Here is a 27,308-nt window from a genome sequence, read left to right on the forward strand (position 1 = left end):
ATGGGGTAACACTGGAGGGATGTTGGGGACATGGGGACATTGGGGACAAAGGGCCATGGGGGGACATTGGGGGGACATGGGGGGACACTGGGGGGACATGGGGTCATGGGAGGACATTGGGGACATTGGGGTCATTGGGGCCATGGGGTCATGGGGGGCCATGGGGACACTGGGGGGACATGAGGGGCCATTCGGGACATGGGGGGCCATTGGGGACATGGGGACATGGGGGGGACATGAGGGGCCACTGGTGCCATTGGGGTGCCATTGGGGTGCCATTGGGGGGACATGGTGACATTGGGGGGACATGGTGACATTGGGGTGACATTGGGGTGCCATTGGTGCCATTGGGGTGACATTGGGGTGACATTGGGGTGCCATTGGTGCCATCGTCCCCCTGTGTCCCCAGGCCGCCGCCCCCGGTGCCCCCCCCCTCGGCCGATCACTCCTACGCCCAGCGCCGCCCCCCCCCCCCGCGGGGCCCCCCCCGGAGCCGCCCCCGGAGCCGCCGCTGCCACCCGGGGCCACCGGGGCCACCGGGGACAATGGGGACAACGGGGACAATGGGGACAATGGGGACAGCGGGGACACCCGGCAGTGCGTCCTGTGCCAGCAGCAGGGGGACGCCCCCGCGCAGGTGAGACCCCCCGGGATCCCGGATCCTGGATCTTCCCGTTATCCCGGATACCCCGTTATCCCGGATACCCCGTTATCCCGGATACTCCATTATCCCGGATCCGCCCGGGATCCCAGGTCCTCCCGTTATCCCAGGGCTCCCTCATTATCCTGGATCCCCCTGTTCCTGGCCCCGTTCCCGGCTCATCCCGGCCCCATTCCCAGCCCCATTCCCATCCCCATTCCCGGCCCCATTCCCGTCTCATCTCGGCCCCATTCCCATCCCCATTCCCAGCCCCATTCCCAGCCCCGTTCCCAACCCCATTCCCATCCCCATTCCTGGCCCCGTTCCCGTCTCATCCCAGCCCCATTCCCAGCCCCATTCCCGGCCCCATTCCCGGCCCCATTCCCAGCCCCATTCCCGGCTCATCCCAGCCCCATTCCTGGCCCCGTTCCCGTCTCATCCCAGCCCCATTCCTGGCCCCATTCCCAGCCCCATCCCAGCCCCATTCCCACCCCCATTCCCAGCCCTGTTCCCAGCTCATCCCGGCCCCATTCCCATCCCCATTCCCGGCCCCATTCCCGGCACATCCCGGCCCCATTCCTGGCCCCGTTCCCGTCTCATCCCAGTCCCATTCCCAGCCCCATTCCCGGCCCCATTCCCGGCCCCATTCCTGGCTCATCCCAGCCCCATTCCCATCCCCATTCCCGGCCCCATTCCCGTCTCATCCCGGCCCCATTCCCATCCCCATTCCCGGCCCCATTCCCGTCTCATCCCAGCCCCATTCCCAGCCCCATTCCCAGCCCCATTCCCGGCCCCATTCCCGTCTCATCCCGGCCCCATTCCCAGCCCCATTCCCGACCCCATTCCCGTCTCATCCCAGCCCCATTCCCAGCCCCATTCCCAGCCCCATTCCCGGCCCCATTCCCGTCTCATCCCGGCCCCATTCCCAGCCCCATTCCCGGCCCCATTCCCGTCTCATCCGGTGCCCATTCCCGGCCCCATTCCCGTCCCCGTTCCCGGCTCATCCGGTGCCCATTCCCGCAGGACGCGGGGCGGCTGCTCTACCTGGGCCAGAACGAGTGGGCCCACGTGAACTGCGCGCTGTGGTCGGCGGAGGTGTTCGAGGAGGCCGACGGTTCCCTGCGCAACGTGCACGCGGCGGTGGCGCGGGGACGCCTGTTGGTACGGGTGACACCCGGGTGACATGTGTGTGTGACACCTGACACGTGTGTGTGACACCTGTGTGTGTGTGCGACACCCGTGTGTGTTCGAGGAGGCCGACGGTTCCCTGCGGAACGTGCACGCGGCGGTGGCGCGGGGACGCCTGTTGGTACGGGTGACACCCGGGTGACACCCGGGTGACGTGTGTGTGTGACACCTGACACGTGTGTGTGACACCCGTGTGTGTGTGTGTGACACCCGTGTGTGACACCCGTATGTGTGTGTGACACCTGTGTGTGTGTGTGACACCTGACACATGTCCCCATGATGTCCCCATGCTGTCCCCATGTCCCCAGCGCTGCGAGCTGTGCCGCCGTCCCGGTGCCACCGTGGGCTGCTGCCTGGCCGCGTGCGCCATGTCCCCATGGTGTCCCCGTGTCCCCATGTCCCCATGGTGTCCCCCTGTCCCCATGATGTCCCCATGATGTCCCCATGTCCCCAGCGCTGCGAGCTGTGCCGCCGTCCCGGTGCCACCGTGGGCTGCTGTCTGGCCGCCTGCGCCATGTCCCCATGGTGTCCCCGTGTCCCCATGTCCCCATGTCCCCATGATGTCCCCATGTCCCCATGGTGTCCCCATGTCCCCATGATGTCCCCCTGTCCCCATGATGTCCCCATGATGTCCCCATGTCCCCAGCGCTGTGAGCTGTGTCGCCGTCCCGGTGCCACCGTGGGCTGCTGCCTGGCCGCGTGCGCCATGTCCCCGTGGTGTCCCCATGATGTCCCCATGTCCCCATGATGTCCCCATGGTGACACCGTGTTCCATGTCCCCATGTCCCCAGCGCTGCGAGCTGTGCCGCCATCCCGGTGCCACCGTGGGCTGCTGTCTGGTGACACCATGTGACATGTCCCCATGATGTCCCCATGTCCCCATGGTGTCCCCATGTCCCCATGATGCCCCCATGTCCCCTTGGTGACACCGTGCCCCCATGATGTCCCCATGTCCCCTTGGTGACACTGATGTCCCCATGTCCCCAGCGCTGCGAGCTGTGCCGCCGTCCCGGTGCCACCGTGGGCTGCTGTCTGGCTGCGTGCGCCATGTCCCCATGGTGTCCCCATGATGTCCCCATGGTGTCCCCATGGTGTCCCCATGTCCCCATGATGTCCCCATGTCCCCAGCGCTGCGAGCTGTGCCACCGTCCCGGTGCCACCGTGGGCTGCTGTCTGGCCGCGTGCGCCATGTCCCTATGGTGACACCATGTCCCATGTCCCCATGTCCCCATGATGTCCCCATGTCCCCTTGGTGACACTGATGTCCCCATATCCTTGTCCCCAGCGCTGCGAGCTGTGCCGCCGTCCCGGTGCCACCGTGGGCTGCTGTCTGGTGACACCATGTGACATGTCCCCATGATGTCCCCATGTCCCCATGGTGACACTGCTGTCCCCATGTCCCCATGTCCCCAGCGCTGCGAGCTGTGCCGCCGTCCCGGTGCCACCGTGGGCTGCTGTCTGGCCGCCTGCGCCAGCACCTTCCACTTCATGTGCGCCCGGCGCCGCCGCGCCGCCTTCCAGCGCGACAAGAGGGTCTTCTGCGAGCGCCACACGGCCCTGCTGGACGGCACCGTACGGGGACGGCGACGCGGGCGGCCCCGGGGGGCACTGGGAGCCGTTGGGTGGCCTTGGGTGGCCTTGGGAGTCATCAAACGTCATTGGGTGGCATTGGGAGCCATTGGGTGGCATTGGGAGCCGTTGGGTGGCTTTGGGTGGCCTTGGGTGGCCTTGGGAGTCATCAAACGTCATTGGGTGGCATTGGGAGCCATTGGGTGGCTTTGGGTGGCCTTGGGAGTCATTGGGTGGCCTTGGGAGTCATCAAGGGTCATTGGGTGGCATGGGGTGGCATTGAGTGGCACTGGGAACCATTGGGTGGCATTGGGAGTCTTTGGGAGTCATTGGGTGACATTGGGTGGCATTGGGAGTCTTTGGGAGTCATTGGGTGGCCTTGGGAGCCATTGGGTGGCTTTGGGTGGCCTTGGATGGCCTTGGGAGTCATCAAACGTCATTGGGGGGCATTGGGAGCCATTGGGTGGCATTGGGTGGCCTTGGGAGTCATTGGGTGGCGTGGGGTGGCTTTAGGCAGCATTGGGAACCATTGGGAGTCATTGGGAGTCATTGAGGGTTATTGGGAGTCTTGGGGAGTCATCAAGGGTCATTGGGAGTCATTGGGTGGCTTTGGGAATCATTGGGAGCCATTGAGGGTCATTGGGTGGCTTTGGGAGCCATTGGGTGACATGGGGTGGCATTTGGAGGCATTGAGGGTCATTGGGATTCATTGGGAGTCACTGAGGGTCATTGGGTGGCTTTGGGTGGCATTGGGAAACATTGGCAGTCATTGGGAGACATTGGGTGGCATTGGGAGTCATTGGGAGTCACTGAGGGTCATTGGGTGACTTTGGGAATCGTTGGGTGGCATGGGGTGGCATTGGGAACCATTGGGAGTCATTGGGTGGCATTGGGAGTCTTTGGGTGGCATGGGGTGGCATTGGGAACCATTGGGAGTCATTGGGTGGCATTGGGAGTCTTTGGGCGGCATGGGGTGGCATTGGGAGCCATTGGAAGTCATTGGGTGGCACTGGGAATCATTGAGGGTCATTGGGGGTCATTGGGAGCCATTGGGTGGCATTAGGTGACATTGGGAGTTATTGAGGGTCACTGGGAGTCGTTGAGAGTCATTGGGTGACGTTGAGAGCCATGGGGTGGCACAGGGTGGCATTGGGAGTCATTGAGGGTCATTGGGTGGCATTGGGAGTCATTGAGGGCCCTTGGGTGGCATTGGGTGTCTTTGGGTGTCCTTGGCTGTTGTTGGGAGTCGTTGAGGGTCATTGGGTGCCATTGGGTGTCTTCGGCCATCGTTGAGGGTCGTTGGGTGACATTGGGAGTCATTGAGGATCCTTGGGTGGCATTGGGTGACATTGGGTGTCCTTGGCCATCATTGGGCGGCACTGGCTGTCACTGGGAGTCATTGAGGATCATTGGGTGCCACTGGGAGTCGTTGAGGGTCCTTGGGAGTCATTGGGTGACTTTGGGAGCCATGGGGTGACATTGGGAGTCATTGAGGGCCCTTGGGTGTCTTTGGGTCTCCTTGGCCGTTGTTGGGAGTCGTTGAGGGTCATTGGGTGACATTGGGAGTCATTGAGGGTCCTTGGGTGGCATTGGGTGACATTGGGTGTCCTTGGCCATCATTGGGCGGCACTGGCTGTCACTGGGAGTCATTGAGGGCCCTTGGGTGACATTGGGTGACATTGGGAGCCATGGGGTGACATTGGGAGTCGTTGAGGGCCCTTGGGTGACATTGGGTGTCCTTGGCCGTCGTTGGGAGTCATTGATGGTCATTGGGTGACATTGGGTGGCATTGGGAGTCATTGATGGTCATTGGGTGGCATTGGGAGTCATTGAGGGCCCTTGGGTGCCATTGGGTGTCCTTGGCCGTCGTTGGGTGGCCGGGGGCGCCCTGAGCACCCGTGGGTGCCGCAGGGGCTGGTGGGCGAGGGCGGCTTCGCGGTGCTGCGCCGGGTCTACGTGGACTTCGAGGGCATCAGCTTCAAGCGCAAGTTCCTGGGCGGGCTGGAGCCGGGCGCCGTGCACATGGTGCTGGGTGAGCGGCACCCGTGGGTGCTGGGGGGGGCCTGCGGGTCCCCAAGGTCCCCAAAGGTCCCCCAAGGTCCCCCAGGGTCCCCCAAGGTCCCCAAAAGTGCCCCAGGGTCCCCAGAAGATCTGGAGATGCCGGGATGTCCCCTGGGCTCCAGCGGGATTCTAGGGGCACCCATGGGTGCTGGGGGGCGGCCAGCAGGTCCCCAAGGTCCCCCAAGGTCCCCAAAGGTCCCCAAGGTACCCCAGGGTCCCCAGAAGATCTGGAGGTGCCGGGATGTCCCGTGGGCTCTAGGGGATCCTAGGGGCACCCATGGGTGCTGGGGGGTCCCAAGGGGGTCCCGTGGGTGCTCAGGGGTCCCATGGGCCCCAAGGGGGTCCTGGGGGCACCCATGGGTGCTGACAGGTCTCGGAGGTCCCAAGGGGGTCCCAGGGGCACCCGTGGGTGCTGGAGGGTCTCCGGGGGCACCCATGGGTGCTGACGGGTCCCGGTGCTGCCGCAGGCTCCACCCGCATCGACAGCCTGGGGGCCCTGACGGAGCGATCGGAGCGGGACGGGCGGCTCTTCCCGGTCGGCTTCCAGTGAGTGACGGGATGGAGCGGGATAACGTGGGATGGACCGGGATAACGTGGGATGGAGCGGGATAATGTGGGATGGAGCAGGATAGTGTGGGATGGAGCAGGATAATGTGGGATGGAGCGGGATAATGTGGGATGGAGCGGGATAATGTGGGATGGAGCGGGATAGTGTGGGATGGAGCGGGATAATGTGGGATGGAGCGGGATAATGTGGGATGGAGTGGGATAATGTGGGATGGAGCGGGATAATGTGGGATGGAGCGGGATAGTGTGGGATGGAGCGGGATAATGCGGGATGGAGCGGGATAATGTGGGATGGAGTGGGATAATGTGGGATGGAGCGGGATAGTGTGGGATGGAGCGGGATAATGCGGGATGGAGCGGGATAATGTGGGATGGAGCGGGATGGACTGGGATAAAGCGGGATGGACCGGGATAATGTGGGATGGAGCGGGATGGAGCGGGATAAAGTAGGATGGAGCCGGATGGACTGGATTAAAGCGGGATGGAGCAGGATGGGGTGGGATGGGATGGGACTGGATGGGCGGCTCTTCCCTGTCGGCTTCCACTGAGGTTCCAGTACTGGTTCTGGTCCCGGTTCTGGTCCTGGTTCAGGTTCCCTCCATCCCAGTCAATCCCGGTCCCAGTGCCAGTCCTGGTCCCGGTTCCCCCCATCCCAGTCGGTTGTGGTGCCGGTTCTGGGTCTGGTTCTGGTTCCCCCGTCCTGGTGGGTCCCGGTGCTGGTGCCGGTTCTGGTGTGGGTCCTGGTGCCGGTTCTGGTTCCGGTTCTGGTGCGCGTCCAGGTGCCGGTTCTGGTTCTGGTTCCCCCGTCCCAGTGGGTCCTGGTCCCGGTGCCAGTTCTGGTGCGGGTCCTGGTGCCGGTCCCGGTTCCAGTGCGGGTCCTGGTCCTGGTTCTGATGCGGGTCCTGGTGCTGGTTCTGGTCCTGGTCCCGGTTTCCGCCATGCTGGTTGGTTCCGGTTCTGGTCCTGGTTCCGGTGCGGGTCCTGGTGCGGATATTGGTGCCGGTTCTGGTCCCGGTTCTGGTCTCAGTTCTCGTCCCAGTCCCGGTGGGTCCTGGTGCCGGTTCTGGTGCCGGTTCTGGTCCCGGTCCCGGTCCCGGTCCCGGTTCTGGTACCGGTCCCGGTTCCTTTCCCAGGTGCTGGCGGCTCTATTGGAGCGCCCGGGACGCCCGGCGCCGCTGCTGGTACCGGTGCTGGTTCTGGTCCCGGTTCTGGTCCCGGTCCCGGTTCCGGTCCTGGTTCCGGTCCCGGTTCCGGTTCTGGTCCCGGTTCTGGTTCCGGTCCCGGTTCTGGTCCCGGTTCTGATTCTGGTCTCAGTTCTGGTCCCGGTTCTGGTTCCGGTCCCGGTTCTGGTACCGGTCCCGGTTCCTTCCCCAGGTGCTGGCGGCTCTACTGGAGCGCCCGGGACGCCCGGCGCCGCTGCTGGTACCGGTGCTGGTTCTGGTCCCGGTTCTGGTACCGGTTCTGGTCCCGGTTCCGGTCCCGGTTCTGGTCCCGGTTCTGGTCCCGGTTCTGGTGCCGGTTCTGGTCCCGGTTCCGGTCCCGGTTCTGGTTCTGGTCCCGGTTCCGGTCCCGGTTCTGGTTCTGGTCCCGGTTCTGGTCCCGGTCCCGGTTCCGGTCCCGGTTCCGGTACCGGTCCCGGTTCCTTCCCCAGGTGCTGGCGGCTCTACTGGAGCGCCCGGGACGCCCGGCGCCGCTGCTGGTACCGGTGCCGGATCCTGGAGCGGAGCCCGGGGGGGGCGCCCGGTACCGGGGGACGGGAGCAGAACCGGACGATCGTCCACGAGGCCGGTACGGGAATGCGGGAAAACCAGGAATGGGAATGGGGAAAACCGGGAATGGGAACGGGGGAAACCGGGAATGGGAACAGGGAAAACCGGGAATGGGAATGGGGAAAACCGGGAATGGGAACAGGGGAAACCGGAAATGGGAACGGGGAAAACCGGGAATGGGGAAAAGCGGGAATGGGAACGGGGAAAACCGGGAATGGGAACGGGGAAAACGGGGAATGGGAACGGGGAATGCGGGAAAACCGGGAATGGGAACGGGGAAAACCGGGAATGGGGAAAACCGGGAATGGGAACGGGGAAAACCGGGAATGGGAACGGGGGGAAACCGGGAATGGGAATGGGGAATGCGGGAAAACCGGGAATGGGAACGGGGGAAACCGGGAATGGGAACAGGGAAAACCGGGAATGGGAACAGGGAAAACCGGGAATGGGAACGGGGGAAACCGGGAATGGGAATGGGGAATGCGGGAAAACCGGGAATGGGAACGGGGGAAAACCGGGAATGGGAACAGGGAAAACCGGGAATGGGAACGGGGAAAACGGGGAATGGGAATGGGGAATGCGGGAAAACCGGGAATGGGAACGGGGAAAACCGGGAATGGGAATGGGGAAAACCGCGAATGGGAATGGGGAATGCGGGAAAACCGGGAATGGGAACGGGGGGAAACCGGGAATGGGAACGGGGAAAACGGGGAATGGGAACGGGATGGGAACGGGAATGCGGGAAAACCGGGAATGGGAATGGGGGGAAACCGGGAATGTGAATGGGGAAAACCGGGAACGGGAACCGGGAACACGGGAAAACTGGGAATGGGAACGGGGGAAACAGGGAACGGGAATGGGAACCAGGGATGGGAATAGAGGAAAACCGGGAATGGGAATGGGGAAAACCGGGAATGGGAACGGGAATGGGGGAGGGAACGGGAATGGGAATGGGGGGGAAAACTGGGAATGGGAACAGGGAAAACCGGGAATGGGAACGGAGGAAAATCGGGAATGGGAATGGGGAAAACGGGGAATGGGAACAGGAACGCGGGAAAACCGGGAATGGGAATGGGAACGGGAATGGGGGAGGGAACGGGAATGGGAACCGGGAATGGGAATGGGGGGGAAAACTGGGAATGGGAACAGGGAAAACCGGGAATGGGAACGGGGAAAACCGGGAATGGGAATGGGAACAGAGGAGGGAACCAGGAATGGAAGGAAACGGGAATGGGGGGGGAACCAGGAATGGAGGGGGTGGGAATGGGGGGGGGGTCCCCGGACGCCGGGGCCCCTTGTTGGGGGAGGGCCCCCCCCACCCCCCCCCCCGGCCCAGCCATGGCCCCTCCCCCTCCATGGCCCCTCCCCCCTCCATGGCCCCTCCCCCGCCATGGCCACTCCCCCTCCATGGCCCCTCCCCCCTCCATGGCCCCTCCCCCTCCATGGCCCCTCCCCCGCAGGCGCAGCCGGAGCCCCTCCCCCCCCTGCGGCCCCCGAGGGGACGGGACCCCCCCGCGGCCCCCCCGGCCCCCGCGGCCCCGGTGAGTGACAATGGGGACAATGGGGACAATGGGGACACGGGGGACATGGGGGACATTGGGGACAATGGGGACAGGGGGGACAATGGGGACAATGGGGGGACGGGGGGACATTGGGGACAATGGGGACAGGGGGGACAATGGGGAAAGGGGGGACATTGGGGACATGGAGGGGACAGGGGGACATGGGGGACAATGGGGACATTGTGGGGACATTGGGGACATTGCGGACATGGGGACAGGGGGGACATTGAGGACATTGGGGACGAGGGGGACACTGGGGACCTGGAGGGACATTGGGGGACGGGGGGCAGGGGGGACATAGGGGACATGGGGGGACATTGGGCCATTGGGGACATGGAGGGATGGGGGACATGGGGACATTGGGGACAAGGAGGACATGGAGGGACATGGTGGGACATGAAGACATGGGGGGACATGGGGACATGAGGGACATTGGGGACATGGAGAGACATGGGGGGACATTGGGGACATGGAGGGATATTTGGGACATAGGAGCATGGAGGGACATAGGGGACATAGGGGACATTGGGGGCATTGGGGACGGGGGGACATAGGGGAAAACTGGGGACATGGGAGGACATGGGGACATTGGGGACATCTGGGAGATTAGGGACACGGAGGGACATGGGGGACATGGAGGACATTGGGGACATGGACATGGGGGACATGGAGGGACATGGGGACACTGGGGACATGGGGGCCACCCCCGGCCCCTGGTGACACCCGTGTCCCCGTGTCCCCGTGTCCAGGCGCTGCCACCGCGGCCGCCCACCCCATTGTCACCGTCGGGGACCCCGAGTTCCCCCCCCCCCGGCGGCCACGGGGACCCCTGGGCCCCCCCTGTCCCCAGCCGGAGCCACCGCTGTCCCCAAGGCCACCGTCCCCAATGGAACTAAAGTCATCGGTGAAGCCATCGTTGTCCCCAAGACCATCATCCCCTATGGAACTAAGGTCCTCTGTGAAACCACCGCTGTCCCCAAGGCCACCGTCACCTACGGAACTAAGGTCATCTGTGAAGCCACCAATGTCCCCAAGGCCACCGTCCCCCATGGAACTAAAGTCATCGGTGAAGCCACCGCTGTCCCCAAGACCATCGTCACCCATAGAGCTAAGATCATCGGTGAAGCCACCGCTGTCCCCAAGGCCATCATCCCCTATGGAACTAAGGTCATTGGTGAAGCCATCGTTGTCCCCAAGGCCATCGTCACCCATGGAACTAAGGTCATCTGTGAAGCCACCATTGTCCCCAAGGCCATTGTCCCCTATGGGGCTCAGATCCTCTGTGAAGCCACCACTGTCCCCAAGGCCATCGTCACCCATGGAACTAAGGTCATCTGTGAAGCCACCGCTGTCCCCAAGGTCATCGTCACCTATGGAGCTGAGGTCATCGGTGAAGCCACCACTGTCCCCAAGGCCATCGTCACCCATGGAACTAAGATCATCTGTGAAGCCACCATTGTCCTCAAGGCCATCGTCTCCTATGGAACTAAGATCATCGGTGAAGCCACCGTTGTCCCCAAGGCCATCGTCACCCATGGGGCTCAGGTCATCAGTGAAGCCACCTCTGTCCCTAAGGCCATCGTCCCCTATGGAACTAAGGTCATCTGTGAAGCCACCATTGTCCTCAAGGCCATCGTCCCCTATGGAATTGAGGTCATCAGTGAAGCCATCGTTGTCCCCAAGGCCATCGTCACCCATGGGGCTCAGGTCATCGGTGAAGCCACTGCTGTCCCCAAGGCCATCGTCCCCCATGGAACTGAGGTCCTCCATGAAGCCACCGCTGTCCCCAAGGCCACCGTCCCCCATGCGGCTGCGCTCGTCGCGCCGGGCGCCCCGCGGGGACAGGGAGGTGACGGCGGCGGTGGCCCCGCGCGGTGGCACCCGCGGGCGCCCCGGCCGCCCGGCCCGCGCCATGGGGACACGGGGGCCACCGGGGGCCACCGCCGGTGTCACCCCCCGCATCGAGCAGCTGGACGGGACGGGGGACACCGGGGACAGGGGACAGCGCCCGGGGCCACCCGCTGCCACCCGCGTGGCCAAGAGCCCGGGGACGGGGGACAACGGGGACAGCGGGGGTGGCACCCGGGGAGGTGGCACCTGTGATGTCATCGATGGCCATGCCACCCATGGAGGTGCCACCTGTGGAGATGCCACCCATGGAGGTGTCACCAGGGGAGATGCCACCCCTGGAGATGCCACCCATGGAGGTGTCACCCATGAAGATGCCACCTATGGAGGTGCCACCTATGGAGCTGCCATGTATGGAGGTGCCACCCACGGAGATGCCACCCATGGAGGTGCCACCTATGGAGGTGGCACCCATGACGTCATCGATGGCCATGTCACCCATGGAAGTGCCACCTACGGAGATGCCACCTACAGAGATGCCACCTATGGAGGTGGCACTCGTGATGTCATTGATGGCCATGTCACCCATGGAGGTGCCACCTATGGAGATGTCACCCATGGAGGTGGCACCTGTGATGTCATCGATGGCCATGCCACCCATGGAGGTGCCACCTGTGGAGATGTCACCCATGGAGGTGGCACTCGTGATGTCATCGATGGCCATGCCACCCATGGAGGTGCCACCTACGGAGATGCCACCAATGGAGGTGGCACTCGTGACGTCATCGATGGCCATGTCGCCCATGGAGGTGCCACCTATGGAGAGGCCACCCCCGCTCGTGTCACCTGTGGCCACGTCATCACCAACCGCGATGTCACCCGGGGCGGTGGCACCCACAGCCACGTCATCAACAGCCGTGTCACCTGTGGGGGTGGCACCCACGGAGGTGGCACCCGCGATGTCATCAATGGCCATGTCACCCGTGGAGGTGCCACCCATGGAGGTGCCACCTATGGAGATGTCACCCATGAAGATGTCACCCATGGAGGTGTCACCAGGGGAGATGCCGCCCATGGAGATGGCACCTATAGAGGTGTCACCCATAGAGGTGCCACCCATGGAGATGCCACCCATGGAGATGCCACCCATGGAGGTGCCACCAGGGGAGATGCCACGTGTGGAGATGGCACCTATAGAGGTGTCACCCATAGAGGTGCCACCCATGGAGATGCCACCTATGGCGGTGCCACCTATGGAGGTGCCACCCATGGAGGTGCCACTCACGGAGATGTCACCTATGGAGGTGTCACCCATAGAGGTGCCACCCATGGAGATGCCACCTATGGAGGTGCCACCTATGGAGGTGCCACCTATGGAGGTGCCATGTATGGAGATGTCACCCATGGAGGTGCCACCCGTGGCCAGGGGACACCCTGGGGGACCCCCAAGCGCCCCGGGGAGCCGCTGGGGCCCGAGGCCAAGAGGCCCCGTGTGGAGGCGGCCGGTGACACCGGTGACACGGGGACGCGGGGGGACAGGTGAGGAGGTGGCACCCGCGGGGGGTGGCACATGGGTGTCCCCATGGCGGGTGGCACCCGTGGGTGACACGAGTGTCCCCGCAGGCTCCGGGGCGGCCTGGACGTCAAGGAGGAGCCGAGTGACACCGAGAGCCTGGGGTGAGGCCACCTATGGGTCCTGGGACCCACATCTATGGGTGCCAGCAGCCACCTATGGGTCCTGGGACCCACTTATGGATACCCAGCAGCCACCTATGGGTCCCAGCAGCCACTTATGGGTCCTGGGACCCACCTCTATGGGTCCCCAGCACCCACCTATGGGTCCCAGCACCCACCTATGGGTCCTGGGACCCACCTATGGGTTCTAGCAGCCACCTATGGTCCCCAGCACCCACCTATGGTCCCCAGGAGTCACCTATGGGTCCCAGCAGCCACCTATGGGCCCCAGCACCCACCTATGGGTCCTGAGACCCACCTATGGGTCCCCAGCACCCACCTATGGATCCCAGCACCCACCTATGGGCCCCAGAACCCACCTATGGGTCCTGGGACCCACATCTATGGGTGCCAGCAGTCACCTATGGGTCCTGGGACCCACTTATGGATACCCAGCAGCCACCTATGGGTCCCAGCACCCACCTATGGGTCCCAGCAGCCACTTATGGGTCCTGGGACCCACTTATGGGTCCACAGCACCCACCTATAGGTCCCAGCACCCACCTATGGGTCCTGGGACCCACCTCTATGGGTCCCCAGCAGCCACTTATGGATCCCGGGACCCACTTATGGATCCCCAGCACTCACCTATGGGTCCTGGGACCCATCTATGGGCCCCAGCACCCACCTATGGGTGCCAGCAGTCACCTATGGGTCCAGCACCCACCTATGGTCCCCAGCACCCACCTATGGGTCCCAGCACCCGTCCCCCCCCCCCCCCAGCGCGTTGTCCCCAACCTCTGTCCCCCCCAGGTCCAGCCGGGGGCCGTCACCGGAGCCACCCGCAGGGGACAGTTCCCCCGAGAGCGACGACGAGACCTGGTGGCCCCAGAGCCCAGGTGGGACATGGGGACATTGGGGACAGGGAGGGACAGGGGGGACAGGGAGGGATGGGGGGACATGGGGACAGGGAGGGACATGGGTGACATGGGGACATGGGGGGACAGGGACGGAGGGACATGGAGGGACATGGGGGGACAGGGAGGGACATGGGGACATCAGGGGAGAGGGAGGGATGGGGGACATTGGGGACAGGGAGGGACATGGGAGGACAGGGAGGGACAGGGGGGACATGGGGACATTGGGGACACAGAGGGACATTGGGGGACATGGAGGGACATGGAGGGCCAGGGGGCATTGGGGGGACGTAAAGACATGGGGGGAGAGGGGGAACATGGAGGGACATGGGGACACTGGGGGACATGGGGGGACATGCAGGGACATGGGGGGACAGGGAGGGACATGGAGGGACGTGGCGGGATATTGGGGACGTGGAGGGACATGGGGAGTCATGGGGGTCCATGGGGGGACATTGGGGGCCATGGGGACATGGGGGGACATTGGAAGACACTGGGGGTCATTGGGGTCCATGGGGGTCCATGGGGACACCAGCCGCGTCCCCGTCACCCCCGATGTCCCCGATGTCCCCGTGTCCCCCAGGCGCCGGTGGCAGCCCCGGCCCCGAGGATCCCGGGGGGCTCCGGACGCGGCCCCGGCTCCACTTCGAGATCAGCAGCGAGGACGGGCTGAGCGTCACCGCGGCCACCCTGGAGGGTGACATGGGGACGGGGGGACATGGGGACATCAGGGGACACTGGAGGATATGGGGGGACATGGGGGACATGGGGGGATGTGGGAGACGTGGGGGGACATGGGGGGACATGGGGGAACATGGACATGGGGACATCAGGGGACACTGGAGGATATGGGGGGACATGGGGGACATGGGGGGATGTGGGGGACACGGGGGGACATGGGGACATGGACATGGGGACATCAGGGGACACTGGAGGATATGGGGACATTGGGGACATGGAGGGACACTAGGGACATGGGGGGATGTGGGAGACGTGGGGGCACATGGGGGACATTGGGGACATAGGGGGATGTGGGGGACACGGGGGGACATGAGGGGACATGGACATGGGGACATCAGGGGACATTGGAGGATATGGGGACTTTGGGGACATGGAGGGACACTGGGGACATGGGGACATGGGGGGCATGGGGGGATGTGGGAGACGTGGGGGGACATGGCACATGGACATGGGGACATCAGGGGACACTGGAGGATATGGTGACATTGGAGACATAGAGGGACACTGGGGAGATGGGGACATGGAGACACATGGGGACATGGGGGACACTGAGGGGACATTTGGGGGACATGGACATGGGGACATCGGGGGACATTGGAGGATATGGGGACATTGGAGACATGGACACTGGGGACATGGGGACATGGAGGGACACTGGGGACATGGGGGACATTTGGGGGACATGGACATGGGGACATCGGGGGACATTGGGGACATGGAGGGACACTGGAGACATGGGGACATGGAGACACATGGGGACATGGGGGACATGGACATGGGGACATCGGGAGACATTGGAGGATATGGGGACATTGGGGACATGGACACTGGGGACATGGGGACATGGAGGGACACTGGGGACATGGGGACATGGAGACACATGGGGACATGGGGGACATGGACATGGGGACATCAGGGGACATTGGGGGATATGGGGACATTGGGGACATGGACACTGGGGACATGGGGACATGGAGACACATGGAGACACTGGGGACATTGAGGGGACATTTGGGGGACATGGGGGACATGGACATGGGGACATCAGGGGACATTGGGGGATATGGGGACATTGGGGACGTGGACACTGGGGACATGGACATGGAGACACATGGAAACACTGGGGACATTGAGGGGACATTTGGGGGTCATGGACATGGGGACATCGGGGGACATTGGGGGACATGGGGGACACAGGGAACATGGAGACATGTGGGAAATGGGACATGGGGGACATCGAGGGACATGGGGACATTGGGGACATGAGGGGACATGGAGGGACGTTTGGGGGACATGGGGGGACATTCAGGGACATGGGGACATTGGGGGACGCAGGGCACGTGGAGACCTGCGGGAAATGGGACATGGGGGGACACGGGGACACTGGGGGCCACGGAGGGACATTTGGGGGACATGGGGACGTGGGTGACACCGCGGTCCCCGCGCTGACGTCACCGCGTCGCCGTCCCCGCAGGCGCCTGGCGCGCCGTCCTGGAGCGGGTGCAGGAGGCCCGGGCCCGCGCGCGGCTGCGGCAGCTCTCGTTCGCCGGTGAGTGTCACGATATGTCACGATATGTCACGATATGTCGCGATACGTCGCGATATCTCACGCTGTGTCACGCTGTGTCGGAATACGTCACAATACGTTGTGATATATCCCGCTATGTCGCGATACGTTGCGCTACGTCATGATACGTCGCGCTGTGTCGCTGTTCGTTGTCGCGATACGTCACGCGGTTGCGACGCGTCGCACTGCGTCGCGATGTATCGCAATATGTCGCGATACGTGGCGCTACGTCGCGATATGTTGCGATACGTTGTCGTGATACGTCACTGTGTCGCGATGCGTCACGCTACGTCGCGATACGTGGCACTATGGCGCCGCGTCACAATAGGTCACGATAGGTTGTCGCAATACCTGACGTGTCACGCTATGTCGCGATACGTCACAATACGTCACGATAGGTTGTCGCAATACGTCACACTGTGTTCTGACGCGTCACGCTATGTTGCAATACGTCGCAATACGTCGCGATACGTTGTCGTGATACGTCACACTGTGTTGCGACGCGTCACACTGCGCCGTGGCATATCGCGATATGCCGCAATACATTGCGCCATGTCGTGCTACGTTGCACTACGTCGCGATATATCGCGCTATGTCACGATACGTGGCGCTGCGTCGCGATACGTTGTTGTGCTATGTCACACTCCTTCGCGATACACCGCAATACGTCACAATACGTTGCGCTACGTCGTGATATATTGCGCTATGTCACAATACGTGCCGCTACATCACGATACGTCGTTGTGATACGTCACAATATGTCGCGATACACCGTGGTATGTCACAATACGTCGCGCTACGTCGCGATACATTGCTGCGATACGTCACGCTCCGTCGCGATGCACCGTGATATGTCACAATATGTCGCGCTACATTGTGATATGTCGCTGTGCTACGTCACACTCCATCGCGACGTACCGCGATATGTCGCGATACGTCGCGCTACATCGTGATATATCACGATATGTCACAACACGTGGCGCTACGTCGCGATATGTCGCTGTGCTACGTCACGCTCCATCGCGACGTACCGCGATATGTCGCGATACGTCGCGCTACGTCGCGATATATCGCGGTATGTTGCGACGTATCGCGATATATCGCGACATATCGCGATATCTTGAGCCCCCTGTCGCCCCCCAGGCATGAGCGGCCTGCGGCTCCTCGGCCTCCACCACGACGCCGTCGTCTTCCTCCTGGAGCAGCTCCCGGGCGCCGGCGCCTGCGGCCGCTACCGCTTCCGGTTCCACCCGCGCGGCGCCGCCCCCCGCCCGGCGCCCCCCAACCCCTCGGGCTGCGCCCGCGCCGAGCTCTACGCCAGGTGGGGGCCCTATAGAGCCTATGGGGGCCCTAGAGCGCCTATGGGGGCCCTAGAGCCACCGGGGGTGCCCTATAGCACCTAGGGGTGCCCTATAGAGCCTATGGGGGCCCTATAGCGCCTATGGGTGCCCTATAACGCCTATGGGGGCCCTAGAGCCACCGGGGGTGCCCTAGAGCGACCGGGGGTGCCCTATGGAGCCTAGGGGTGCCCTATAGAGCCTATGGGGGCCCTAGGGCGCCTATGGGGGCCCTATAGCGCCTATGGGGGCCCTAGAGCGACCGGGGGTGCCCTATGGAGCCTAGGGGTGCCCTATAGCGCCTATGGGGGCCCTAGAGCGCCTATGGGGGCCCTAGAGCGACCGGGGGTGCCCTATGGAGCCTAGGGGTGCCCCAGAGCGCCTATGGGTGCCCTATAGCGCCTATGGGGGCCCTAGAGCCACCGGGGGTGCCCTATAGCGACCGGGGGTGCCCTAGAGCCACCGGGGGTGCCCTATGGAGCCTAGGGGTGCCCTAGAGCGCCTATGGGGGCCCTAGAGCGACCGGGGGTGCCCCTATAGCGACCAGGGGTGCCCCTATAGCGACCGGGGGTGCCCTATGGAGCCTAGGGGTGCCCTATAGCGCCTATGGGGGCCCTAGAGCCACCGGGGGTGCCCTAGAGCCACCGGGGGTGCCCTATGGAGCCTAGGGGTGCCCTATAGAGCCTATGGGGGCCCTAGGGCGCCTATGGGGGCCCTATAGCGCCTATGGGGGCCCTAGAGCGACCGGGGGTGCCCTATAGAGCCTAGGGGTGCCCTAGAGCGCCTATGGGGGCCCCTATAGCGACCGGGGGTGCCCTATAGCGACCGGGGGTGCCCCTATAGCACCTAGGGGTGCCCTATAGCGCCTATGGGTGCCCTATAGCGCCTATGGGGGCCCCTAGAGCGACCGGGGGTGCCCTATGGAGCCTAAGGGTGCCCTAGAGCGCCTATGGGGGCCCCTATAGCGACCGGGGGTGCCCTAGAGCGACCGGGGGGTGCCCTATAGCACCTAGGGGTGCCCCTATAACGCCTATGGGGGCCCTATAGCGCCTATGGGGGCCCCTAGAGCGACCGGGGGTGCCCTATGGAGCCTAGGGGTGCCCTATAGTGCCTATGGGGGCCCTAGGGCGACCAGGGGTGCCCCTATAGCGACTGGGGGTGCCCCTATAGCACCTAGGGGTGCCCTATAGCGCCTAGGGGTGCCCTATAGTGCCTATGGGGGCCCCTATAGCGACCGGGGGTGCCCTAGAGCGACCGGGGGTGCCCTATAGCATCCAGGGGTACCCCTATAGCACCTAGGGGTGCCCTATAGCGCCTATGGGAGCCCTAGGGCGACCGGGGGTGCCCTATAGAGCCTAGGGGTGCCCCTATAGCGACCAGGGGTGCCCTATGGAGCCTAGGGGTGCCCCAGAGCGCCTAGGGGTGCCCTATAGCGCCTATGGGCGCCCTAGGGCGACTGGGGGTGCCCTAGAGCGACTGGGGGTGCCCCTATAGCGCCTAGGGGTGCCCTAGAGCGACCGGGGGTGCCCTATAGCATCCAGGGGTGCCCCTATAGCACCTAGGAGTGCCCCTATAGAGGCTATGGGTGCCCCCATAGCGCCCAGGGGTGCCCCTATAGAGTCTAGGGGTGCCCTATAGCACCTATGGGTGCCTTATAGTGCCTAGGAGTGCCCCTATAGCACCTATGGGTGCTCCTGCAGAGCCTATGGGTGCCCTATAGAGCCTATGGGTGCCCCTATAGAGCCTATAGGGGCCCTATAGCGACCAGGGGTGCCCTATAGCACCTAGGGGTGCCCCTATAGCGACCGGGGGTGCCCTATAGCCACCAGGGGTGCCCCTATAGTGACCGGGGATTCCCTATAGCGACCGGGGGTGCCCCTATAGAGCCTATGGGTGCCCCAGAGCGCCTAGGGGTGCCCTATAGCGCCTGGAGGCGCCCCATAGCACCCGGGGATGCCCTATAGCACCTAGGGGTGCCCCTGTAGGGCCTATGGGTTCCCCTGTAGAGCCTGTGGGTGCCCCTATACCACCTATGGGTGCCTCTAGAGCGTCCAGGGGTGCCCCTATAGCCCCTAGGAGTGCCCTATAGCGCCTATTGGTGCTCCTGTAGAGCCTATGGGTGCCCTATAGAGCCTATGGGTGCCCCTATAGAGCCTAGGGGTGCCCTATAGCGCCTATGGGGGCCCTAGGGCGACCGGGGGTGCCCCTATAGCGACCGGGGGTGCCCCTATAGCACCTAGGGGTGCCCTATAGAGCCTAGGGGTGCCCTATAGCGCCTATGGGGGCCCTAGAGCCACCGGGGGTGCCCTATAGCGACCGGGGGTGCCCTATAGCACCTAGGGGTGCCCCTATAACGCCTATGGGGGCCCTATAGTGACCGGGGGTGCCCTAGAGCGACCGGGGGTGCCTCTATAGCACCTAGGGGTGCCCTATAGTGCCTATGGGAGCCCTAGGGCGACCGGGGGTGCCCTATAGAGCCTACGGGTGCCCCTATAGCGACCAGGGGTGCCCTATGGAGCCTAGGGGTGCCCCAGAGCGCCTAGGGGTGCCCTGTAGCACCTATGGGTGCCCTATAGCGCCTATTGGCACCCTAGGGTGACCGGGGGTGCCCTAGAGCGACTGGGGGTGCCCCTATAGCGCCTAGGGGTGCCCTAGAGCGACCGGGGGTGCCCTATAGCATCCAGGGGTGCCCCTATAGCACCTAGGAGTGCCCCTATAGAGGCTATGGGTGCCCCATAGCGCCCAGGGGTGCCCCTATAGAGTCTAGGGGTGCCCTATAGCACCTATGGGTGCCTTATAGTGCCTAGAAGTGCCCCTATAGCACCTATGGGTGCTCCTGCAGAGCCTATGGGTGCCCTATAGAGCCTGTGGGTGCCCCTATACCACCTATGGGTGCCCCTAGAGCGTCCAGGGGTGCCCCTATAGCCCCTAGGAGTGCCCTATAGCGCCTATTGGTGCTCCTGTAGAGCCTATGGGTGCCCTATAGAGCCTAGGGGTGCCCCTAGAGAGCCTAGGGGTGCCCCTATAGTGCCTATGGGTGCCCTGTAGCGCCCATGGGTGCCCCTATAGAGCTTATGGGTGCCCTGGAGTGTCCATGGGTGCCCCATAGCACCTATAGGTGCCCTTATAGCATCCTCGGGTGCCCCTGGGAGTCCCTATAGCGCCCACGGGAGGGTGCCCATGTCTCCCCCCGGCCCAAGGTGCCACCGTCCCCTGGTGCCACCTGGTGACAGGTGGTCACACTGAGTGCCACCTGGTGCCATGTGGTGACACTTGGTGCCACCCGGTGCCACCCGGTGCCACGCGGTGACACGTGACACCTGGTGCTATGCAGTAACAACCGGTGCTGCGTGGTGACACGTGGTGCCACCCGGTGCCACCCGGTGCCACGCGGTGACACGTGGTGACACCTGGTGCTATGCAGTAACAACCGGTGCTGCGTGGTGACACGTGGTGCCACCCGGTGCCACCCGGTGATGCCTGGTGCCACCCAGTGCCACGTGGTGACACCCGGTGACACTCGGTGACATGTGGTGACACCCGGTGCCACCCGGTGCCACGCGGTGACACGTGGTGATGCCTGGTGCCCCCCGGTGCCACCTGGTGCCATGCGGTGGCACTCGGTGACACTCGGTGCCACCTGGTGACACGTGGTGACACACGGTGCTGCCTGGTGACACTTGGTGACACTCGGTGCCGCCCGGTGCCACCCGGTGCTGTGTGGTGCCACCTGGTGCCATGTGGTGCCACTGAGTGACACGTGGTGACACTCGGTGATGCCTGGTGCCACCTGGTGCCACCCGGTGCCACCCGGTGCCATGCAGTGCCACCTGGTGCCATGTGGTGACGCTGAGTGACACCCAGTGCCACCCGGTGCCACGTGGTGCCACCTGGTGCCATGTGGTGGCACTCGGTGACACTCGGTGCCACCTGGTGACACGTGGTGACACACGGTGCTGCCTGGTGACACTTGGTGCCACCTGGTGCCACCTGGTGCCATGCGGTGACACGTGACACCGGGTGCCATGTGGTGACACTTGGTGACACCCGGTGACACCCGGTGACACGTGGTGACACACGGTGCTGCCTGGTGACACGTGGTGCCACCTGGTGCCACCTGGTGCCATGTGGTGCCACTGAGTGACACGTGGTGCCATGTGGTGACGCCCAGTGCCACCCGGTGCCATGTGGTGCTGTGTGGTGCCACGCGGTGAGACGTGGTGCCATGTGGTGCCACCTGGTGCCATGTGGTGACACTCGGTGACACTTCGGTGCCGCCCAGTGCCGCCCGGTGCCACCTGGTGCCACCTGGTGCCATGTGGTGCCCCCTGGTGGCACTTGGTGACGCGCGGTGCCACTCGGTGCCATGTGGTGACACCCGGTGCCCCCGGTGCCACCCCGTCCCCGTCCCCACAGGAAGTGCACGTTCGACATGTTCAGCTTCCTGGCGTCCCAGCACCGGGCGCTGCCGGCCGGGCCGGAGCCACCGCGACACGAGGACGAGAGCCCCGACAGCGGCCCCCGGTGAGAGGGGACAGGAGGGGACAGGGGGACAGGGGGGGACATGGGGAGACATGGGGACAGGGGGACATGGGGACATGGGGACATGGGGACATGAGAGGGGACATGGGGACATGGGAGGGGACATGGGGACGGGGGGGACATGGGGACACCTGGGGACATGGGGACACAGGGACATGGGGGGACATGGGGACAGGGGGACAAGGGGACATGGGGGGGACACCTGGGGACAGCGGGGACATGAGGGAACACAGGGACATAGGGACATGGGAAAATGGGGACATGGGGACATGGGGGACATGGGGAGGGACATGGGGACACGGGGGGGACATGGGGACACGGGGGGACATGGGGACATGTGGGGACACCTGGAAACAGCGGGGACACGGGGGGACATGGAGGGACATGGGGACACGGGGATAGCAGGGGACATGGGGACACATGGGGACACAAGGGCAGCGGGGACAACAGGGGACATGGGGACAGCAGGGACAACCTGGGGACACATGGGGACACATGGGGACACTCAGAGACACATGAGGACACCTGGGGACACCAGGGGACACCTGGGGACCTCCCAGACACCGGGGACACCAGGGGACACAGGGACAGGGGGGGACAGCGGGGACAACGGGGGACACCAGGGGACACTCGGACACCTGGGGACACGTGGGGCCCTCCCGGCCGCCGGGGCCCCCTGACCGTGTCCCCCTGTCCCCGTGTGTCCCCCTGTCCCCGTGTCCCCCCGTGTCCCCCCGTGTCCCCCCGTCCCAGCCGGGCCACCAGCCTGGAGCTGCCCATGGCCATGCGGTTCCGGCACCTCAAGCGCACGGCCAAGGAGGCCGTGGGGGTCTACCGGTGAGGAGCGCGTCACCGCGTCACCGCGTCACCCGGTGTCACCCGGTGTCACCCGGTGTCACCCCGCGTCACCCTGTGTCACCCCGCGTCACCCCGTGTCACCCCGCGTCACCCTGTGTCACCCCGTGTCAGCCTGTGTCACCCTGTGTCACCCGGTGTCACCCCGCATCACCCCGTGTCACCCACGTCACCCCGTGTCACCCCGTGTCAGCCCGTGTCACCCCATGTCACCCGGTGTCACCCCGTGTTACCCGCGTCACCCTGTGTCACCCACGTTGCCCAGTGTCAGCCTGTGTCACCCACGTCACCCGGTGTCACCCCATGTCACCCGGTGTCACCCACGTCACCCCATGTCACCCCGTGTCACCCTGTGTCAGCCCATGTCAGCCTGTGTCACCCTGTGTCACCCCATGTCACCCACGTCGCCCCGTGTCACCCTGTGTTACCCGCGTCACCCCGTGTCACCCACGTCACCCGGTGTCACCCCGTGTCACCCTGTGTCAGCCCATGTCAACCTGTGTCACCCCGTGTCACCCTGTCAGCTTCCGACACCTCCCGCCACCTCCTGTCACCCCGTGTCACCCACTCTCGTCACCCTGTGTCACCTCGCGTCACCCTGTCACCTTCCATCACCTGCTGTCACCTCCCGTCACCATCACCCCGTGTCCCCATCGCGTCCCCTCTGTCACTTGTCCTGTCACCCACCTTGCCAGGGGTGTCGGGGGGTCCCCCAGGGGGCTCCCGTGGGTCCCGTGGGTGTCAGTGGGTCCCGGGGCTCCCGTGTGGGTCCCGTGGGTCCTGGGGGTGTCAGTGGGTCCTGGTGGGTCCCATGTGGGTCCTGGTGGGTCCTGGTGGGTCCCGTGGGTCCCGTGTGGGTCGCAGTGGGTCCCGGTGGGTCCCAGGGCTCCCTGTGGGTCTCACGTGGGTCCTGGGGGTGTCAGTGGGTCCTGGTGGGTCCCGTGTGGGTCCTGGTGGGTCCCGGTGGGTCCTGTGTGGGTCCCATGGGTCTCACATGGCTTCCAGGGGTGTCAGTGGGTCCCATTGGGGTGTCAGTGGGTCCCGTGGGTCCCGGTGGGTCCTGGGGGTCCCGTGTGGGTCCCGTGGGTCCCGGTGGGTCCCGTGGGTCTCACGCGGGTCCTGGGGATGTCAGTGGGTCCCATTGGGGTCCTGTGGGTCCTGGGGGTCCCATGCGGGTCCCGGTGGGTCCCAGGGCTCCCTGTGGGTCTCACGTGGGTCCTGGGGGTGTCAGTGGGTCCCGTGGGTCCCGTGGGTCCCATGTGGGTCCCGTGGGTCCCGTGTGGGTCCTGGGGGTCCCGTGGGTCCCGTGTGGGTCCCGTGGGTCCGACGCGCCCCCCGCGCCCCCAGCTCGGCCATCCACGGCCGGGGCCTGTTCTGCAAGCGGAACATCGACGCCGGGGAGATGGTGATCGAGTACTCGGGAATGGTGATCCGGTCGGTGCTGAGCGACCAGCGCGAGAAGCGCTACGACAGCAAGGTGACATGGGGGGACATGGGGGGACATGGGGACACCTTGGGGACACGGGGGGCGTTGGGATCCGCTCGGTGCTGAGCGACCAGCGCGAGAAGCGCTACGACAGCAAGGTGACACCTGGGGACATGGGGGGACATGGGGGGACATGGGGATATGGGGACACCTTGGGGACACCTGGGGACACGGGGACACCTTGGGGACACGGGGGACGTTGGGGTCCGGTCGGTGCTGAGCGACCAGCGCGAGAAGCGCCACGACAGCAAGGTGACACCTGGGGACATGGGGACATGGGGGGACATGGGGGGACATGGGGGGACATGGGGGGACATGGGGACATGGGGACATCCCTGGGACATGGGGACATGGGGACACTGCGGGGACATGGGGACATCCCAGGGACATGGAGACATGGGGGGACATGGGAGGACATGGGGACATGGGGACACCCCTGGGGACATGGGGACATCCCAGGGACATGGGGACATGGGGACACGGGGGGACATGGGGACACAGGGGGACACGGGGGACGTTGGGATCCGGTCGGTGCTGAGCGACCAGCGCGAGAAGCGCTACGACAGCAAGGTGACACCTGGGGACATGGGGACATGGGGGGACATGGGGACACAGGGGGACACGGGGACACAGGGGGACACAGGGGGACATGGGGGGACATGGGGACACTGCGGGAACATGGGGGGACGTGGGGACACCACGGAGACGTGGGGACACCTTGGGGACATGGGGACACCACGGGGACACGGGGGGCATTGGGGTCCAGTCGGTGCTGAGCGACCAGCGCGAGAAGCGCTACGACAGCAAGGTGACATGGGGGGACATGGGGACACCTTGGGGACACCCCTGGGGACATGGGGACACCTTGTGGACACCTGGGGACACGGGGACACCTTGGGGACACGGGGGACATTGGGATCTGCTCGGTGCTGAGCGACCAGTGCGAGAAGCGCCACGACAGCAAGGTGACACCTGGGGACATGGGGACACCTTGGGGACACCTGGGGACACCCCTGGGGACATGGGGACACAGGGGGACATGGGGACATCCCAGGGACATGGGGACATTCGGGTTTGCTCCACACTAATGACGGACGCGAGAAGCGCAACAGGAGCAGGGTGGGGACACGGGGACACCCTTGGGGACACTGTGGGGACACCTGGGACACCCTGGGGACATGTGGGGACATGGGGATGTGGGTGTCACCCACCCGTGTCACCTGTGTCACCCGTGCTACCCGTGTCACACACGTTACCTGTCACTGGTGGCCCCTGTCACACGTGTCACCCGCACTACCTGTGTCACCTGTCCCTGTGTCACCCGTCCCCCATGTCCCCTGTCCCCCGTGTCACACATCACCCGCACTACCCATGTCACCCATCCCACGTGTCCTGTCACCCATGTCACCCGTGTCACCCGTCCCCGGTGTCACCCATCCCATTTCCCCTGTCACCCATATCCCCTGTCACCTGTCACCCATCACCCGCGCTACGTGTGTCACTTGCCCCGTGTCCCCCGTCCCCATGTCACCGTATGTCCCTTGTCACTCGTGTCACACGTCACCCGCACTACCCATGTCACCCATCCCATGTCCCTTGTTACCCATCACCTGCACTACCTGTGTCACCTGTCCCTGTGTCACCCGTCCTTGCATGACCCGTGTCCCCTGTCACCCGTCACCCATCACCCGCACTACCCATGTCACTTGTCCCCTGTGTCACCCGTCCCCCATGTCCCCGTCCCTGTGTCACCCATGTCCCCGTGTCACCTGTGTCCCCGTCCCCCGTGTCACCCATCCCATTTCCCCTGTCACTCGTGTCCTGTCACCCATCGCCTGCACTCCCCGTGTCCCCGTGTCACCCGTCCCCCATGTCCCCCGTCCCTGTGTCACCCGTCCCCGCGTCACCCATCCCATTTCCCCTGTCACCCCTGTCCCCTGTCACCCATCACCCGCACTCCCCGTGTCCCCGCGTCACCTGTCCCCGTGTCACCCGTCCCCCATGTTCCCCGTCCATGTCCCCCGTCACCCATTACCCGCACTACCCATGTCACCCGTACCGTGTCACCCGTGTCCCTGTGTCACCCATCCCATTTCCCCTGTCACCCGTGTCCCGTCACCCGTCACCTGCACTGTGTCACCTGTCCCTGTGTCACCCGTCCCCATGTCCCCCATCCCCATGTCCCCTGTCCCCGTGTCACCCGTGTCCCCGTGTCCCCCATCCCCGCGTCACCCATCCCCGTGTCACCCATTCCCCATGTCACCTGTGCCCCCGTGTCACCCGTCCCCCATGTCCCCCATCCCCATGTCCCCCATCCCCGTGTCACCCATTCCCCATGTCACCTGTGTCCCCGTGTCACCTGTCCCCATGTCCCCCATCCCCGTGTCACCCATTCCCCATGTCACCCGTCCCCCTGCGTCCCCCGTCCCCCCGCGTCACCCGTCCCCGTCCCGCAGGGCATCGGCTGCTACATGTTCCGCATCGACGACCTGGAGGTGGTGGACGCCACCATGCACGGCAGCGCCGCGCGCTTCATCAACCACTCGTGCGAGCCCAACTGCTACTCGCGCGTCATCCACGTGGAGGGCCACAAGCGCATCGTGATCTTCGCGCTGCGCCGCATCCGCCGCGGCGAGGAGCTCACCTACGACTACAAGTTCCCCATCGAGGAGCCGGCCGCGAAGCTGCCCTGCAACTGCGGGGCCAAGCGCTGCCGCCGCTTCCTCAACTGAGCGGCCGGGGGGCGCCCGCGGCCTTGGGAGGGGCAACCGGGGCCTTCGGGAGTCAATTGGAGTCTTTGGGAGTCAACTGGGGTCTTGGAAGGGTCAACCAGGGCCTTGGAAGAGTCAACCGGGGCCTTGGGAGAGTCAACCGGGGCCTGGAGAGTCAACCAGGGCCTCAGGAGAGTCAACTGGGATCTTCGGGAGTCAACCGGGATCTTCGGGAGTCAACCGGGATCTTCGGGAGTCAACTGGGGTCTTGGAA

General features: G+C 64.5%; 1 protein-coding gene across 1 annotated transcript; it reads left to right on the top strand.

Moving 5' to 3' along the window:
* Positions 1 to 27,057, top strand: KMT2B (lysine methyltransferase 2B). Its single transcript, XM_088539265.1, has 17 exons — positions 1 to 5; positions 583 to 637; positions 1,664 to 1,801; positions 3,242 to 3,400; positions 5,309 to 5,429; positions 5,926 to 6,004; positions 7,677 to 7,813; positions 10,207 to 11,170; positions 12,828 to 12,881; positions 13,692 to 13,777; positions 14,379 to 14,492; positions 16,011 to 16,085; positions 17,247 to 17,424; positions 21,857 to 21,964; positions 22,736 to 22,819; positions 24,185 to 24,314; positions 26,780 to 27,057. The coding sequence occupies exons 1-17, from the start codon at positions 1 to 3 to the stop codon at positions 27,053 to 27,055; spliced, it is 2,763 nt and encodes a 920-aa protein (XP_088395391.1). The 3' UTR covers positions 27,056 to 27,057.
* Positions 27,058 to 27,308: the final 251 nt, after the last annotated feature.

Source organism: Tinamus guttatus, unplaced genomic scaffold (genome assembly GCF_059628265.1).
Source record: "Tinamus guttatus ecotype Peru unplaced genomic scaffold, ASM5962826v1 Tinamus_guttatus_pri_ptg001550l, whole genome shotgun sequence".
Lineage (NCBI taxonomy): Eukaryota > Metazoa > Chordata > Aves > Tinamiformes > Tinamidae > Tinamus > Tinamus guttatus.

Excerpts from the sequence above, each read along its gene's own strand:
- KMT2B (XM_088539265.1), top strand. Across the intron at positions 1,802-3,241 it reads TGGCGCGGGGACGCCTGTTG|CGCTGCGAGCTGTGCCGCCG; the intron begins GTACGGGTGACA and ends CCATGTCCCCAG. Across the intron at positions 14,493-16,010 it reads CACCGCGGCCACCCTGGAGG|GCGCCTGGCGCGCCGTCCTG; the intron begins GTGACATGGGGA and ends CCGTCCCCGCAG.